At 42.8% G+C, this 17,667-nt stretch overlaps 1 protein-coding gene across 1 annotated transcript in view; it reads right to left on the bottom strand.

Annotated features, from left to right (window-relative positions):
• The window catches only part of DNAH6 (dynein axonemal heavy chain 6), a 416,108-nt gene that overhangs the window by 384,666 nt on the left and 13,775 nt on the right, over nucleotides 1–17,667 (bottom strand). The window contains exons 3-4 of the mRNA XM_073597481.1: nucleotides 5,169–5,345; nucleotides 1,009–1,268 (exon numbers count right to left, since the gene is read on the bottom strand). Of these exons, the coding sequence (XP_073453582.1) occupies nucleotides 1,009–1,268; nucleotides 5,169–5,345 (437 nt within the window). The remainder of the gene's footprint in view (nucleotides 1–1,008; nucleotides 1,269–5,168; nucleotides 5,346–17,667) is intronic.

Genomic DNA, 17,667 nt, shown 5'->3' with positions numbered 1-17,667 from the left:
TTGTGTCAGTTTTATTTTTTTTAAATGTATTTTAAACTTACGTTTTTGTTTTATATAATGTTAAAAACCATAGACTGTTGTAAATTGTAGCTTGAGCTGTATTTACACTATATCGTCAAAGGTATTGGAACGCCTTCCTATGCACGCACATGAACTTTAATGCCATCCCAGTCTTAGTCTGAAGGGTTTAATATTGAGTTGGCCCACCGTTTGCAGCTATAACAGCTTCAACTCTTCTGGGAAGGCTGTCCACAAGGTTTAGGAGTGTGTCTATGGGAATGTTTGAACATTCTTCCAGAAGCGCATTTGTGAGGTCAGGCACTGATGTGGATGAGAAGGCCTGGCTCACAGTCTCTGCTCTAATTCATCCCAAAAGTGTTCTATCGGGTTGAGGTCAGGACTCTGTGCAGGCCAATCAAGTTCCTCCACCCCAAACTCGCTCATCCATGTCTTTATGGACCTTGCTTTGTGCACTGGTGCACAGTCATGTTGCAACAGGAAGGGGGTCATCCCCAAACTGTTCTCACAAAGTTGGGAGCATGAAATTGTCCAAAATGTCTTGGTATGCTGACGCCTTAACATATACACTTCCATATCTATCTCCTCTGGCTGTAGGCCAAATGTTGAATTATAACAACAGGGAGAAGCCTGACTGCATTGCCTATTTATAGCTGAAATAGATTGTAGTGATCTTAGGAAAAATAAAGAAGTAGGCCAGATACTCAACACTGGAGTACCAGAAGTAGCCAGAGTCTAGCTCAGTCTTTTGTGGTGTCTGCACTAGCATATTGCAACAGGGTGCCTAACAAGCTTGTCTTATCAGAAGCTATGCCTTACTGTATGTATGACCAGGAATACTAATCGTACATACATTAAACATATATACTGTAGTTGCTTGGCTGCTGACTTCCATCTTCAGTTATATTTAACAGACCCTAAAGCACTGAAGAGATTTACATTGCAATTCAGGACAGCCTTCAGCTGTTTAGTTAGCCATTAGTATCATACCTTAGATTATATGGATCATATTCGATTGAAGACTTTGGCACTGCTGGAGTCATGTAAAGGAAGCCCAATTTTTTATTTTCTAACAGTATATTGATGATCTGCAGAGGATCTTTAATATTAGCCCTGATTACATCTTCTGCCGTATCGAACACTGGAGATGGTGGAGAAGGAATTCGTTTAAAAGACCCAGGTCTTGAACCAGATGTCCTTGGCTGTTTTGGAGGTGTAGGAGATACTGTTCTGCTAATGTCAAGTTGTAACTAAAGAGTAATGAGAGAAAACAAACATGTATTAGCACCAAAAATATGTACATAGCAACAAGTGAAAGCAATTAGCAAGCTGCAAATTAGTAAACATTCGTTAGTCAAGTAAACATGGCAACTATTGTGAAATGCTGGATGCTTGGCATTCTCTAGATTATGTACTTTCTGAGTTACTGATGTAGGACCAATTTGCAGATCAGAACTTCTGACTGCTCTTGGACCTTACTTTCTATAAACTTGTTCCAGGTCAATACTGGAATTAGAAATAGTCAGGAAATCTGCATTTTCAAAAGAAGGTCAGCAATGGCAGCAAAAAATATTTTATTCAGCACAGGTTTGTTCTGCATTCTCTGTAAACCGCTTCAATCGTATTTTCACCTAACAGCTAACAAGGTCAATAGAAAATTGATTTCCTGGAGCCTGTGCTCTGTACTTTCCTCATGCTTCTACATGAGTTGCATTTAGTATCCTAAGCATGTTTAAATCTGATCTGTGACTGTGAAAATTTTACTGTTGCCATATTTTTTTGGTTTCTAAGAGAGAGAGCAAGGGGGTTTCCAGCATCTCATATGTGTTTCACGATTACTAAATTACTGACAAAAGAGAGTGAAACCGACTGGTTAAAAATGAAACTTCTTAGTGGATAGTCTATGCATTTCATAACTTTCATAACTTTTGATGAGCGTGCATCTTTAAAATGTTGCCCCAAATGTAAACATTAGGTAAGGCATGAATTAATAAGAGGGTCATTTTCATACTCTAAGGCAATGTTTTTCAACCTTTTTTCAGTCAAGGCACCCTTTAAAATTATGCACAATCTCTAGGCACTCCATTCTAAAATGTAAAAACGAAACTAATAGTTTTACATAATGCAGCAACATCCACACATGTAGGGCACCCAATATTAGAGGTGATTTATTCTTTCAAAGCAACACCTTTGCATACTGGTACTGACAAGTATTCCAGTGTTTCTCTTCTCCCTCAGTTTCTCTCGCTCTCTTTCTTTCCAAATGTGGACCTAGTGCTAACGGAGAGGGATAGGGAAGGGAAAATAAGGATGCTGTGCAACCAATGATGTCATTGGTTGTTAGGACACCAGTAGCTAGAAGGATGCAATGGTGCACAATAAAAACCTGTGGCTTTGTGTAACTAAAAGCCAGGTTTGATACATCCACTGGCTTGTATACAATTTTTGGGCAATTTTTAAGCATTTTTTTCCAAGGCACCCCTAAAAAAACCTGGGCACCCTGGTTGAAAAAGGCTGGTCTAAGGACAGTATTCCAACTACATGGCCATGCTAGCCTTTAAATTATGCATATTTATTCCTCAGGCCATAGTAAATGTGGCTGTTTTACCCGTAGCAAATAAGTTCATCCATGGTTCGCCTTCTGATGGCAAACTTCGTGGAAGGCCCTAACTTCTACAAGACCTATTTAAATACGCTTCACCTGAACTATGATGCCCTTTTGTACCAGTCCCTTTTAAGTACAGTATTTACTTTAGTAAAAACGACTATTGCAATGTTCTAATAGAGGCAGAATGAGCTCTGCTTTTTTTTTACATCACTTCACCTGTCTTCTCGAATTTAGTAAGTCTTTTGACTCCTTTAAAGTCATCATGTCAGAAACTGCAGTGGATAATTTTACTTTCAATGCATTTTTATTATTAACTGCAAGGAACTGCAAGTCCAGTAATATACATAAGATATGAAACAGATTCTACTTTCAATGCGCAGTAATAAAGTATCAAAGAGAAAATTTGAGGATATATACTCTCCAGTCTGAAAGTAAACCACCTGAGTACCATGCATTTGTAGCACAATCCTAGATAGGTGCTAGGATTAGGCGAATAATGTTCTAGGATTAGGAAAATTTAGTTCTGGCTCACTGTATCTGGAGGAGCTACAGTTCATTGTTAGGCAAATTTAGTTTTGGCTCACTGTAATCAAGGTGGCTGTGTTGATTGTTTTGGCCTTCCTATGTTTCAGTAGTTCCAGGATTGACTACTTCCCCTTGGTTGCCCAGAAAGCTCTGGAAGTTAGTGGGCAGGAAGAGTCTAATCAGCAGCTAAATATTCATACAGCCATGGTCAATCCCTGGGGGTAGATGCCCAGATGGTGATTGGGAGTCTGTATAAAAACTCTGAGACTGCGAGCAACCTGGTCTTTGTTCCTGAGGAGGAGATCAGAGCATAGGGGGGCTGCTAGCACCCTAGGTCTTTCTGCCATGTGCCTGCGGGGTCTTAAGGCCTCATGTGGGTGACCTAGACTTGCTTTGCTAAAAGGTGCTAAAAACTGACTGAAGGTCTGTCGTCTGAGGGTCTAGTCTGGTATCACAGAGTGAAAATGTTGCAAGGATGTTGAAAGGAGGCAACCAATATTTCCAAGGACATTTGTGAGTACAGACTGGTGAGAGAGATCCTAGAGACTGTGTGCTGAGGCCATCCATTGTGTGCTAGAGTCAGTGTGTTCAAAGGGGACATTGTGTCCTGTGTCCTGAAGACCTTAGTCTATTTAATTCCTAGTGAAAGTACTTTGCTTGGACTGCTCACAGAGGAAGATAAATCTCCTCAAGTCGCTACTTCAAAGTCCAGTTCACTCTTTACTTCTACAAGTGTTTGGCTCTTAGTTCTGCAAGAGAAAATTCAGTGTCCACAAATCATTGTACATGGAGTATCCTACTATTACCTACTATCTATCGAAGTTCTACAGTAAAGCATACCCCTAGACTGTTTAAGAGCCTGAAGAGTGATTGGAACTGTATGTTGTACTGCAAGGAAACTATTGGGAAAAGGATCTTGACAAACTACTTAGCAGCTCCTACAGGTATAGCACTACACATTATAGGAAGATGCCTATGGAATAATATCAATTAACAGTATTATAGTGCATCAAAATATTGCTGTAGTGGGTACTTTACAGGTGCAAGAAATTAGAGATATCAGCTTTGAAAACTCATATTTATGCTCCCCTTGAACAACTAAATATCTTAACACACAGAAACTAGGCATTTGTGAGTCCTATCATCTGCTACATTTGGTGTCTGCTTGTGCTGAAAAGAATGTATTGTATTGCCATGTATATTTACACCATACTACTGGCATTCAATCAATAAACTATTAAAGTGAACCTCTCACATCTCCAACAAAAAAAATGAAGGCAGTTGCATTATGTTAGACCCTTTTCAACAGCGCTAAAGCACCAGTCGTTTTTGCTGTGCATTAGCGGCGTTTTAGCGGTGCTCTTGCAATGCTTTTTGGGCGTTAGTAGGGCGTTTTTTTTAAGGTCTTAAAAAAAAAGGAAAAAAGACCTGTTTTGCAGCGCATTCAAATTGCTTTTAAGGTGCTTTGAAAGAGCTGCCCATTCATTTCCATGGGCAGGGGCGTTTTGGGAGCGCTATACCCAACCCGCCCCAAAGATGCTGCTTGCAGGACTTTTCCTAACATCCCGCATGATGATGTTAGGAATGTGAAAGCACACATTGCAATGAATTACAGGCAGTTTGCAGGCGCTTTTCAGAGGCTATTTCTAGCGCTAAACCGCCTGAAAACTGCCTCAGTGTGAAAGGGGTCTTATAGAGCAGGACAAATACTGATGGGTAGCAAGCCTGTTCTTTGCTCTTGCAGAGCTATTAGCACTGCCTCTATTCAGCACTTCCAAGTGTGCGGAATATCTTATCCTCTGTTTCCATATCTTGCTATATCACTACACTGCTAATCCTTCCCTAATCTATTCAAATGCTTTCACTGCAGTTAAGCTTTATCATATACTGTATATCATATTTTATCATGTATTAATACTAGGTACTCAAAAAAGACTATTTGTTGCATTGCACAAAATGACAACAGAATAAATATCCTGTACTCTACATGTTAATAGAATAAAAAATTCAGCCTGACCTGTTTTTCTTTTAAATCTTCTGGAAGTTCAGGTAGTCGAACAGGGGATGGGATAGCTTGCAGTTTTTTCTCTGCAGAAGTTGGCCGTAAAATTACACCTCGATTTATTAAATCTTCTGCGTTCTTCTGATATATGTATTCAGGTTGATGGTGATCTTGATACACTTTTAAAACAGGCTTAAAGGAACAAGGAAAATAGTAAAATACAATACCAAAACAGCTTTAACATAAAATAACATAGGGGAGATAATAACATTGGAGAGATTTCCAATCACTTCCCGTCCTATAGCCAAAATAGGAAGCAAGAGGAAATCCCTCCAAAATAAGGGAATCCGTGGTTGTTACCAGAACTAGTGACCCCATGGGAACAACCCAAAATTTGGGATTTTCTTTCTATCGCACCGTTTTTTTCAGTGATAACAGAAAATAGGACAATAAGAGAGGATAAATTTCCCTAATGGGGGCACGGACAGCAATACAAATCTGGCAGGTGTTCTAATACCTTTCTTCTCTATCCAAAACTAAATAAAAATTGCTTTTAGTTATACTTTAAAGTGAAATTTTAGTCAGAAAATGAAGTACTGATAAATCACTTCAGGCTGGCCCCTTTTACCAGTAAAGCTAGGTAAAACATTAAAAATAAGTGCCTGTACTGTTTATAATCCAATAGGGCCCTGTCTCACTTTGCTCTGCACATGCTCAGTTGCTCTTTATTCTGAGCACAGTGCCTAAAATAAGAGCCACTAGAGGCCAATCAGTTGACAGCTTTAGGCTTCATGCACACTAAGTGCCTGAACAAATGCCAGAACCTCTGGTAGTAAAAAGTGGCATAAAAACGCACATAATGAAGCATATTGCTCATGCATTTATGTGCTTTTTTGCACGTTTGCATTTATAAGTGTTTTTTTTTTTTTCAAAACATTCCCTTCTGCTAATTTCTCACTAGAATCAATTTACGCTTGAAAACGCTGAATGCCCCCGTTTATGCAGGCCAAGCATTTTTTCTGCCCAAAAGCTCCTCTCAAAAACGCACTTGTGAACGCTCTTCTTCAAATCTGCCTGTAAATGCCTAAATGTGCATGGACACATAGGCTAGTTGCTTCCACAGACTGGAAGAGAAAAAAACGTCAAATGCCTGTATAAGCAGTATTTTTTAGATTTACTGTTGCTGAAGGGGGAAGAAAGCAACAGAAATGACACAAACTGCGAAGTCTGTGGCGAGGTGACAGGACAAACTCTGTTGCCAGGGAGACACAATAGAGTTACATTTACAAGGGTAGTGCTCTATCTTATCATCCTGGTATTCTCTCCTTTCCTCCTCATGAACAGCCTGGGAACTTAAAGTGGACCTTCAGTAATTTTTTCTACTTTCCAGCTATTAAATCTTCTGCCCTTGTTGTTTTAAATTTGGATAGTAAAACATTTTTTTCCTACCAGTAAATACCTTATACGGCCCACTTCCTGTTTTTTGTCTGGTAAAAAGCCTAGGCTTATGACATCATGCACAGCTCTCCTGAGAGTTTGCCAGGAAGAGAGGGGGGAATGAGTCATAAGAGGGCCAATGGGAGCTGCAGAGCTGGAGGTGTGCCTCTGTGTAAATCCAGGAAGTAAACAGGCAGCAGCTTCAGCTGCCCACAGTTAAAAATGGTTGCAAGCAGACTCAGTGGAGGGAGATTTCTGCAGCATATTTGGCAAGTACAGAATCACAGTATCTATAAAATAATATGCAAAGTGATTGGAGGGAAGCTCCAGAATGGCAAAGATGTTTTTATTAAAAATGATGTGAGCAGACTGCAGTTCCTCTTTAACTTCAGCACTTGTAAAGCTGGGTACACACTGGCCCCACCACCCTAAGCCACGCGATCAGGGTAGGCTGAATGTGAACACTTACTGTAAGAGCCCTTGCACACTGGGGCGGTTTGCAGGCGCTATTGCGCTAATAATAGCGCCTGCAAACCGCCCCGAAAGTGCCGCTGTTTTCATTCCAGTGTGAAAGCCCCGAGGGCTTGCACACTGGAGCGATGCGCTGGCAGGACGGTAAAAAAAGTCCTGCTAGCAGCATCTTAGGAGCGGTGAAGGAGCGGTGTGTATACCGCTCCCTTACCGCTCCTGCCCATTGAAATCAATGGGACGGCGCGGCTATACCGCCGGCAAAGCACCTCTGCAGAGGCGCTTTGCGGTGGTATTTAACCCTTTCTCGGCCGCTAGCGGGGGGTAAAACCGCCCCGCTAGCGGCCGCATACCGACGGTAAAACGCCGCTAATAATAGCAGCGTTTTACCACCGACGGCGACGCCGCCCCCCGCCCCAGTGTGCAAGGGCTCTTATTGAGCAGGACTGGTTTATTGCCTGGACTAGATCACAATGAAGCATGGTATGGGAGTGAAGTATGAATCAATTCTTTATGGGTACTGCAATGTTAAACAATGACAACTAGATTATTTGCAGTTGTTGCTTTGTTTTAAAGTTTTTTACATTGTGAAACATGGATGACAAATACTGTACTGTACTTAGAACTGCAATACAATGGAAACTTTGCTAAGACAAAGGTTAGAATTGCAAAAGTATTGCAGAAATGGTTAAAAAATAATATAAATGATGCACTTACTATAAAAAAAAAAAAAAATATCACCAAATGAAAATATTAAAGCGGGGGTTCACCCACACCGCCAAAAAAAAAAAATATTAAAAGCCAGCAGCTACAAATACTGCAGCTGCTGACTTTTAATACATGGCCACTTACCTGTTCCAGGGTCCAGCGATGTTGGCAGGGGATGGCGAGAACCCGCTCGGTTCTCGGCAGCTGCCGCCGCCATCCTGGGTGAGGGAATCAGGAAGTGAAGCGCTCCCTACTGAGCATGCGCGAGTCGCGCTGCGCGTCCCAAGTGGTCCCCGCTCTCTCCTGGGAGCTGTGTGTTCCCCGCAGACAGTGCGGTGGGGACGGGAAGAGGCATAGACTCCCATGGGAGTCTATGCCGGAAGTGGGTGCAAATACCTGTCTTAGACAGGTATCTGCAACCCCCTCCCCCCTGAAAGGTGCCAAATGTGACACCGGAGGGGGGGAGGGTTCCGAAAAGCGGAAGTTCCATTTTTGTGTCGAACTCCGCTTTAAGCTGCATGCCAAAATTTTTTTGAACATCCTGGAAATCCAAACTGATATTTTTTTGACCCCTTTCACACCAAGGCGCTTCAAAAACGCCCTAAAAACGCCATAGCATTATTACCGCGTTTTTACATCGTTTTAGGGGCGTTAGCGGTAAAATTAACGCAACGCTGCAGGCGTTTTAACAGCGTTTTTCAAGCGTTATTGAAGCATCGGCGTCAAAGAACAACTCCACCTCCCTACATCACTTCCTGTGTACTTCCTGGTATCTCGTTGAGGTGAAAGAGGGTAAATAAAGAAGATGGAGTTCATGGAGCTGTTTTTGTTATTTGTGCTACTCTATTGGGAGCATATCCACCAACAGAGGCAGCACCGTCGCTATTGGGTTCACCCCATCCTCCAAGCGCACACCTCAATTGGACAATTTGCATTGCTATACGAGGACTTGAGAGTGCACCCAGACAAGTTCAAAAATTATACTCGGATGAGCATTGCAATGTAAGTATCAATATCCTAATCCCACTCCCACATCCCTAACCCTAATCCCGCTCCCACCAGTCCCAAATCCCTAACCCTAATCCCAACCCTAATCCCCCTCCCACTAGTCCCAAATCCCTAACCCTAATCCTGCTCCCACTAGTCCCAAATCCCTAACCCTAATCCCGCTCCCACTAGTCCCAAATCCCTAACCCTAATCCCAACCCTAATCCCGCTCCCACTAGTTGCAAATCCCTAACCCTAATCCCGCTCCCACTAGTCCCAAATCCCTAACCCTAATCCCAACCCTAATCCCGCTCCCACTAGTACCAAATCCCTAACCCTAATCCCGCTCCCACTAGTACCAAATCCCTAACCCTAATCCCGCTCCCACTAGTCTCAAATCCCTAACCCTAATCCCGCTCCCACTAGTCCCAAATCCCTAACCCTAATCCCGCTCCCACTAGTCCCAAATCCCTAACCCTAATCCTGCTCCCACTAGTCCCAAATCCCTAACCCTAATCCCAACCCTAATCCCGCTCCCACTAGTTGCAAATCCCTAACCCTAATCCCGCTCCCACTAGTCCCAAATCCCTAACCCAAATCCCTAACCCTAATCCCGCTCCCACTAGTCCCAAAATCAGAACCCTAATCCCACTCCCACTAGTCCCAAATCCCTAACCCTAATCCTGCTCCCACTAGTCCCAAATCCCTAACCCTAATCCCACTTCCACTAGTCCCAAAACCAGAACCCTAATCCCGCTCCCACTAGTCCCAAATCCCTTTGATGGTCTTATTAATCATTCTGACCTTCCCACAATTTCAGTCCTGTTGTTGTAGATGCTCTCATTTCTGCTTTTTTTTTTTTTTCAATTCATTTCAATGGAGAGGGGCGTTTTTGAAGCGCTTTTTTCAACGCCCAAAAGGTGCTCCAAAGATGCTCCTTGCAGGACTTTTCTCAACGCCCCGCCAGCGCAACGCCTCAGTGTGAAAGGGTTCATTGAGATGCATAGGGAGCGTATTATGAGCGTTTTATGAGCGTTATTTTTAGCGCTAAAACGCTGCAAAAACGCCTTGGTGTGAAAGGGGTCTTATATGTCGTTATGGTACTGGGTTATTTCTTGACAATATTTTTTGCAACTAAACAATATACTGTATGCTAGTTTTTCAGTTACAGTCCTTACACACAGTTACCTTGTATGTTTTTTATAGTAGTAGAACTACTGCCTCCATTTTAAAAGAATACGTGCAACAAATAATTATAAGGGCAACTGCACAATGAGTTTTCCTTTAGCCCCCCACTTCCACATTCTGCAAATTTCTGTTGACTATGCCAGTAAAAACGCGGCTTCCTATGATGATGTGGCAGCAATGCTGCACTTCCCCTGAATTCAGAGCAGAGGTACCACTCTCATGTAGGTTGTGCTTGCTTGCATTACAGTGGGATGATAAAATGTTGCAGGAGGGGTGACTACCATTTTTGTCACTGTTGATTCAAGAGAATGTAGATTATCAATCAGCAGCGGGTCACACTTAGTCCTGCCCACTTCTTTCTGGATTGGCAGCACTGCCTCTGTTGCTCAAACCCTCCCACTGATGGCTGCAGTACAGGCAATCCCCGGGTTAAAAACAAGATAGGTTGTGTAGGTTTATTCCTAAGGCGATTTTGTATGTAAGTTGGAACAGGTACATTTTTGAAGTGTAACTCCAGCCAAAAAAATTATTTTTAAAGTGGTTGTAAAGCCTTAAGGTTTTTCACCTTAACCTCCCTGGCGGTTTTCCCGATTGTGGCTCGGGGTTAAATTTCAGTACCATTAGAGGCAACCCTGAGCCATTCTCGGGATTGAAGAGAAAAGAAGAGAGAGAGAGAAGGCGCCTCTGGGTGCAGATTTAAGTTACAGTAATGCACTCACATTTCCGTAGTTAAAAAAGGCATGGAATGATATCCCAAATCCCTATTGATCCATCTGTGTGCGTCCCATGGTGTAGACTGAGAGTAGTGTCCTATGGCTGTGAAGGGGTCTCACATCTGGGTAAGCCTTTACTGCTCCCGGGCGCCGCTGGATGGTGCTCGGCCGTCCTCGGTGGAGTCCATGCTTGACACGAGGCTTGGAACACAAGGAAGTGGGACGCACACAGACGGATCAATAGGGATCGACCACACCAAGGACAGCCCCAAGTTTTTGGGATATCATTCCATGCTTTTTTCAACTACGGAAATGTGAGTGCATTACTGTAAATCCTCACTGTATATTAAACTTGTTTTTAAATCTGCACCCAGAGGCGCCTTCTCTCTCTCTTCTTTTCTCTCCAGTTTTTGGGAACATGGTCTTTGTTCCCTTGTGACGGCAGCACTGTGAGTGGATTATCCCCATCTTTTCCCCTCCCTTCTCCCTCCTCCCTCCCCATCACCACTAAGAATTCTTCTTTGTAAGAATCTTATGAACCTTTATGAACTTCTCTGTGATTTATCAGAGAGACTGTGGACTACATATATGCCACCCAGCACTTAACCAATACAGGATACCAATGTATTAGTTATTTTGCGCCTTTTTTACTTGTATAACACACTCGGGATTGCATTGCAGAATCCTGGAGCAGTGTACTTACATTGTCCCCAGGATCCTGCAATGTCCCCCCGCTGTGTCTGCGGGCTCTGTCCTCCGTCCAATGCCTCTGTGTGCCGGGGCTCCGTTCCCTGAGAGCGACGCAACGCACGGGGGCGGAGCCCGGCAGCAAATTCAAAAAATTGAAAAATCATAATACATAAAGTACACTGTAATCTTACAGATTACATTACTGTATGAAACCATTTCACATCCCTTTTGTCCCTAATGCTTTGTCCAATGCCCTGCATGCAGTTTTATATTATATATACTGTTCTTTCTGCCTGGAAACTTGAGATTGTCCATAGCAACCAAAAAGTGTCCCTTTACGTCAAAAGTGGTTTTAGACCAACTAGAAAACAACAATAGTAAATTAGAACACTTGCAGAATTGAGCGATAGTGATTTGTGGGGAAATTAATTTAATTATTACTTTTTATAATTATTTATAGTTATTTATTATATTATAATTTATGATTTTGTGTTTCAAACTTTATCATACCCAGGATATCTACCAGACACTTGGTGGAAAGATTTAAGTGTGTTATTGCTAAGAATTACAGGCCTACAATATAAAACGTCAAATTTCTATGAAAAACAATTGTACCACTTTGAGAGGCAAAAATCTGACATAATCATACCGCCAGGGAGGTTAATGCATTCTATTCATTAAGGTGAAAAACATTCTGTGCTGCAGCTGCCCCCCAGACCCCCCCCCCCTTTTTTTTTATCTTAGCCCAATCCGATCCAGCAATATGCATCAGCGCAGCGGCTCCAGCCGCTCTCACACTCCTCATTGGAAAGATTGATAGCAGCAGGAGCCATTGGCTCTCACTGCTGTCAATCAAAAGCTGTGACACTGGAGCCGGGGGGGGGGGGAGTCCCGCTGTCTGTGTCAATGGACCACAGCAGCGGGACTCAGGAGGGAGCCCGCATGGCTGTCCCCATTGAAATCGGCTTTCCATGGGAGCACCCGATGAAGAAGAGGGGCTTGGAGCTCTCAGAGAAAAAGAGATTTAGGGCTGCTCTGTGCAAAACCATGTTTGTTATTTTTATATTTATTTTTAACCACTTCATTACAGGGTACTTATACACCTTCCTGCCCAAACCAATTTTCAGCTTTCAGCGCTGTCGCAGTTTGAATGACAATTGCGCGGTCATCCATCACTGTACTCAAACTAAATTTTTATCATTTTGTTCCCACAAATAGAGCTTTCTTTTGGTGGTATTTGATCACTTCTGCGGTTTTTATTTTTTGCGAAACAAATAAAAAAAGACCGAAAATTTTGAAAAAAATAAAAGTTTTGCTTTTGTTTCTGTTATAAAATTTTGTAAATAAGTAAGTTTTCTCTTTCACTGAGGGGCACTGATAAGGCGGCACGGATGAGGTGGCACCAATGAGCGCGCATTGACGGGCACTGATATGCGGCACTGATATGCGGCACTGATGGGCACTGGTAGGTGGCACTGATGGGTGGCAGTGATATGCAGCACTGATGGGCATTAATAGGCGGCACTGATGGGCACTCATGGGTGGCACTGATGGGCACTGATGGGCGACACTGATGGGCACTGAAAGGCTGCAAAGATGGGTTCTTATGGGTGGCACTGATAGGCGGCACTGATGGGCACTGATAGGCGGCACTGCTGGGCACAGATGGGCACTGATAGGCGGCACTGATGGGCACTGATAGGCGGCATTGATGGGCATTGATACGTGGCACTGATGGGCACTGATAGGCACCCTGGTGGCACTGGCAGTGGTAGGCATTGTGAGTGGGCACTGATTGGCAGCTGCCTGGGCATTGATTGGCAACTGCCTGGGCACAGATTAGTATTTCCCTGGGGGTCTAGGGGGGGCATACCTGGTGGTCTAGTGTGGATGGCCATCCTGGTGGTCCTGGGCGGCATGATGGTGGTCCTGGGCAGGATCCGAGGGGGGGCTGTGCTGATAAACAATCAGCACAGACCCCCCCTGTCAGGAGAGCCGCCTATCGGCTCTCCTCTACTCGCGTCTGTCAGACGCGAGTGAGGAAAAGCTAATCATCGGCTCTTCCTATTTACATCGTGATCAGCCGTGATTGGACACAGCTGATCACGTGGTAAAGAGTCTCCGTCAGAGACTCTTTTCGGAGATCGTAGTTGCGGCGTGTCAGACTGACACACCGCAACAACGATCGCCGCGATGCGTGCCCTCAGGGTTGCGCAGAGGCTTAATATCCTGAGGACGTCATGACGCCCAGTCAGGTTGTTGAAACCACTTTGCCGCCGTCACTCTGCTATATGGCGGGCGGCAAGTGGTTAAAAAAGCGTGGGTTTACAATCACTTTAATTTTTTGGATAGCATAGGGAAGGGTTATCACCCCTGTGATGTTTGTTTTGCTGTCTGTGTCCCTGTTTAGAAGATTCCACCTCACTTTCTGTCCCTGTGACAATTGGATTTTGAAAATGTTGGGTTCTCGTTGAAACAAGGATTGGTGATAAAGCTTCAGTGGAGACACCTTTTTCCCATAATAGCTCTTACAGGAGAGAATTTCCCTTCCTAGGGGTAGATTTCCTCTCACTTCCTGTTGTCTCCCTCTGTTTGTAAGTAGGAGTCATATGTAAGTCAGATGTTTGTAACTAGGGGAACGCCTGTATCTGGAAGGGAGTGTGTGTGAGACACAAATGAAGGAGGGTTTTGGGGGGGTAGTCGGGAGGGGTAATTTTGCTTCATCAGATAGTAACTGGATTTAATCCTTGTGTACACTGTCATACAGATGCCGAGCACAGTCTTATAAGTTAGTTACATTACAAAGCTTAGCAGCAGCACTGACATACATTAAATTGTATGTCTCATTAATGTCTTGGTAATGGGATCAATTATAAACCATTTGTGCATACTATGCAGCTGCCCAAGGCACCTCTGAGACGCAGGGGCCCATTTATAGGAGATGCTGATTAGGCACGTAGAATGCTGGAACTCCTCCTGCTGTCAAGGACGTGGGATTTAGGGGACATTTATAGCTGAAGCAAGTCAGGCAGGTGCTGGAACCCTTCTTACTGCCATGTAGATCTGGACACTTCTTACTTCTAGGACAGGTGAGAAGGCAAAAGAATTTTTCATAATGCCCCAACAGTGCTCATGATTTGTAATGTCCAACCGGTGTCTCCCAACAAGCACCGTCTTTATTTCCTGCCAGACTGGTGTGGAGGCATGCAGTATGCTTCTCCTATATTGACACTATTTTTTTTTTTTGTAACAATAGATTTTTTATGATGAATGTCATTCAAAAAAGTTATGAGGAAAAGATGATCCGCACTCCGGTGATTGCTCTTAAAAAGTATAATATTTATTGGCAAGCCACAGTGACCAAACGCAAATAAGAACAGTTGACGCGTTTCAGCCTATAAGGCCTTTTATAAATTATAAAAGTTATGTGATACTAAACATCACTTAGAAGGATTGATCATATTACATATTCAACAGATATTGTACGAAGAAAACTAAAACCATGTACTTCAAAATAATGTATAACAGATATTGATGTGTTCTTGTTAGTCTGGCCCTGCCTACCCCGGATGGGATCAAACTGTAAGAAGGGTCTGTCCAACAAATTTTATTATTAACAAGGATCAGAGTTTGTTTTGTTATGCCGCGTACACACGACCAGACTTTCCAGCAGAAAAGGGCCGACGGAATCATTCCATCGGACATTCCGATCGTGTGTGGGACTGTCATCGGACCTTTTCTTTCGAAAATTCTGACGGAATCAGTTCCTATCGGGAAAACCGCTCCTCTGTACGCTGTTCCAACGGACCAAAAACGACACAAGGGCAGCTATTGGCTACTGGCTATTGAACTTCCTGCTTCTAGTCCCGTGATACGTCATCGCGTTCTAAACAATCGGACTTTGGTGTGATCGTGTGTAGGCAAATTCGTTTCAGTTTATTCTGAGGGAAAAACCGTTCGTGTGTACGCAGCATTAGATACTGCACTACATCTGAATCTCGCATTTAAAAAAAAAAAAAAAAGGTTATTCCAGAAACACACGTGTTTGTTAAAGGTTACACTCCTTTAGATATTTAGAAGCTCTAGGATAAGATAGCCAGGCTTGCCATTTCTTTTTAAAGGTAACAGTGGAGTCATTTTTATATGCTAGCATTAGTTTGAATTGTGCTTGGATGTTTAATCTAGTGATTACATTAGATTGGTCTGGTGCTTCATTAGATTTCCACAAACTAGTTATAGTAAGTCTTGCCGCTATTAATATATGAGCCACTATTGTTCTATAATTTAGGGGATAAATATCAAGATTTATACTTAGTAGAGCCATCGCTGGAGTAAGTTTAGTTAGGTTGCCTGTGAGATTGGAGATGAAGGTAGAAATAGATTTCCCAAAACTGTGGAGGTTTTTACAACTCCATAGAGTGTGAAGGTTGCCAACTTGTTCGCTGCATCTCCAGCATATAGTGGAGTAGGGGGGGTATATTTTTGATAGTTTATATGGGGTTAGATACCATCTGTTTAATTTTTTTTTGGAATTATCCCAATACTCTATACAAGAGGAAGCTTTACTATTTATCTGTATGGCTTCTTGCCATTGTTTCCAAGAAAATATTTGATTTAAGTCTTCCTCCCATTTATTCATATGTGAGTTTTTATTATTACGTGAATGGAATGATAGAAGTCCGTACATAAGGGAAATTCCTTTCTTTTTATGATTAAGTTTAGTGAGAAAATTCCAAATTTCTAGAGGAACTTCTATAGAAATATTGGGATCAAAGTCCTTTAGTCGTGGATATTTATTAAATTTACTCTGGATTATGAAGGTAGACCTTCATACAGTGGGGACGGAAAGTATTCAGACCCCCTTAAATTTTTCACTCTTTGTTATATTGCAGCCATTTGCTAAAATCATTTAAGTTCATTTTTTTCCTCATTAATGTACGCACAGCACCCCATATTGACATAAAAACACAGAATTGTTGACATTTTTGCAGATTTATTAAAAAAGAAAAACTGAAATATCACATGGTCCTAAGTATTCAGACCCTTTGCTGTGACCCTCATATATTTAACTCAGGTGCTGTCCATTTCTTCTGATCATCCTTGAGATGGTTCTACACCAGGGATATGCAATTAGCAGACCTCCAGCTGTTGCAGAACTACAAATCCCATGAGGCACAGCAAGACTCTGACAGCCACAAGCATGACACCCAGAGGTAGAGGCATGATGGGACTTGTAGTTTTGCAACAGCTGGAGGTCCGCTAATTGCAGATCCCTGTTCTACACCTTCATTTGAGTCCAGCTGTGTTTGATTATACTGATTGGACTTGATTAGGAAAGCCGCACACCTGTCTATATAAAACCTTACAGCTCACAGTGCATATCAGAGCAAATGAGAATCATGAGGTCAAAGGAACTGACTAAAGAGCTCAGAGACAGAATTGTGGCAAGGCACAGATCTGTCCAAGGTTACAAAAAAAATTCTGCTGCACTTAAGGTTCCTAAGAGCACAGTGGCCTGCATAATCCTTAAATGGAAGACGTTTGGGATGACCAGAACCCTTTCTAGAGCTGGCCGTCTGGCCAAACTGGGGGAGAAGAGCCTTGGTGAGAGAGGTAAAGAAGGACCCAAAGATCACTGTGGCTGAGCTCCAGAGATGCAGTCGGGAGATGGGAGAAAGTTGTAGAAAGTCAACCATCACTGCAGCCCTCCACCAGTCAGGGCTTTATGGCAGAGTGGCCCGACGGAAGCCTCTCCTCAGTGCAAGACACACGAAAGCCTGCATGGAGTTTGCTAAAAAACACCTGAAGGACTCCAAGATGGTGAGAAATAAGATTCTCTGGTCTGATGAGACCAAGATAGAACTTTTTGGCCTTAATTCTAGGCGGTATGTGTGGAGAAAACCAGGCACTGCTTATCACCTGTCCAATGCTGTGGGGGTGTTCACCGTATATGTGATGACCCTGTTGGATCCAGCTTCATGCTGAGCAACGAAGTTTACAATAATCGATTACTCTTGTTAGGATAGGCACCTTGGTTCTGTCTTTATTGTGTTTGGTTTTAGATAGTATGTGTTTCCACGCTATTATTGTGGATCTGATGCTAAGTAGTTTAGATGTGTTAATTTTGGGAAGTACAAAGCTAACAATAGATAAGGCACTCAGATCATGTCATGGGACATATTGACACTATTTGGACTAGAAGAAAAAGTTTGCTGTCTGACCCTAGTTGCATACTGTATTACGAACCATCAGAGTTTGGGGAATCACAAAATCTATTCTTCACCAGTATCTATCTGTCTATCTGTCTATCTATCTATCTATCT

The sequence above is a fragment of the Aquarana catesbeiana genome, linkage group LG01, assembly GCF_042186555.1.
Source record: "Aquarana catesbeiana isolate 2022-GZ linkage group LG01, ASM4218655v1, whole genome shotgun sequence".
Classification (NCBI taxonomy): domain Eukaryota; kingdom Metazoa; phylum Chordata; class Amphibia; order Anura; family Ranidae; genus Aquarana; species Aquarana catesbeiana.
The sequence above is the reverse complement of the archived record's forward strand: the minus strand, read 5'-3'. Positions and strand labels throughout refer to the sequence as shown.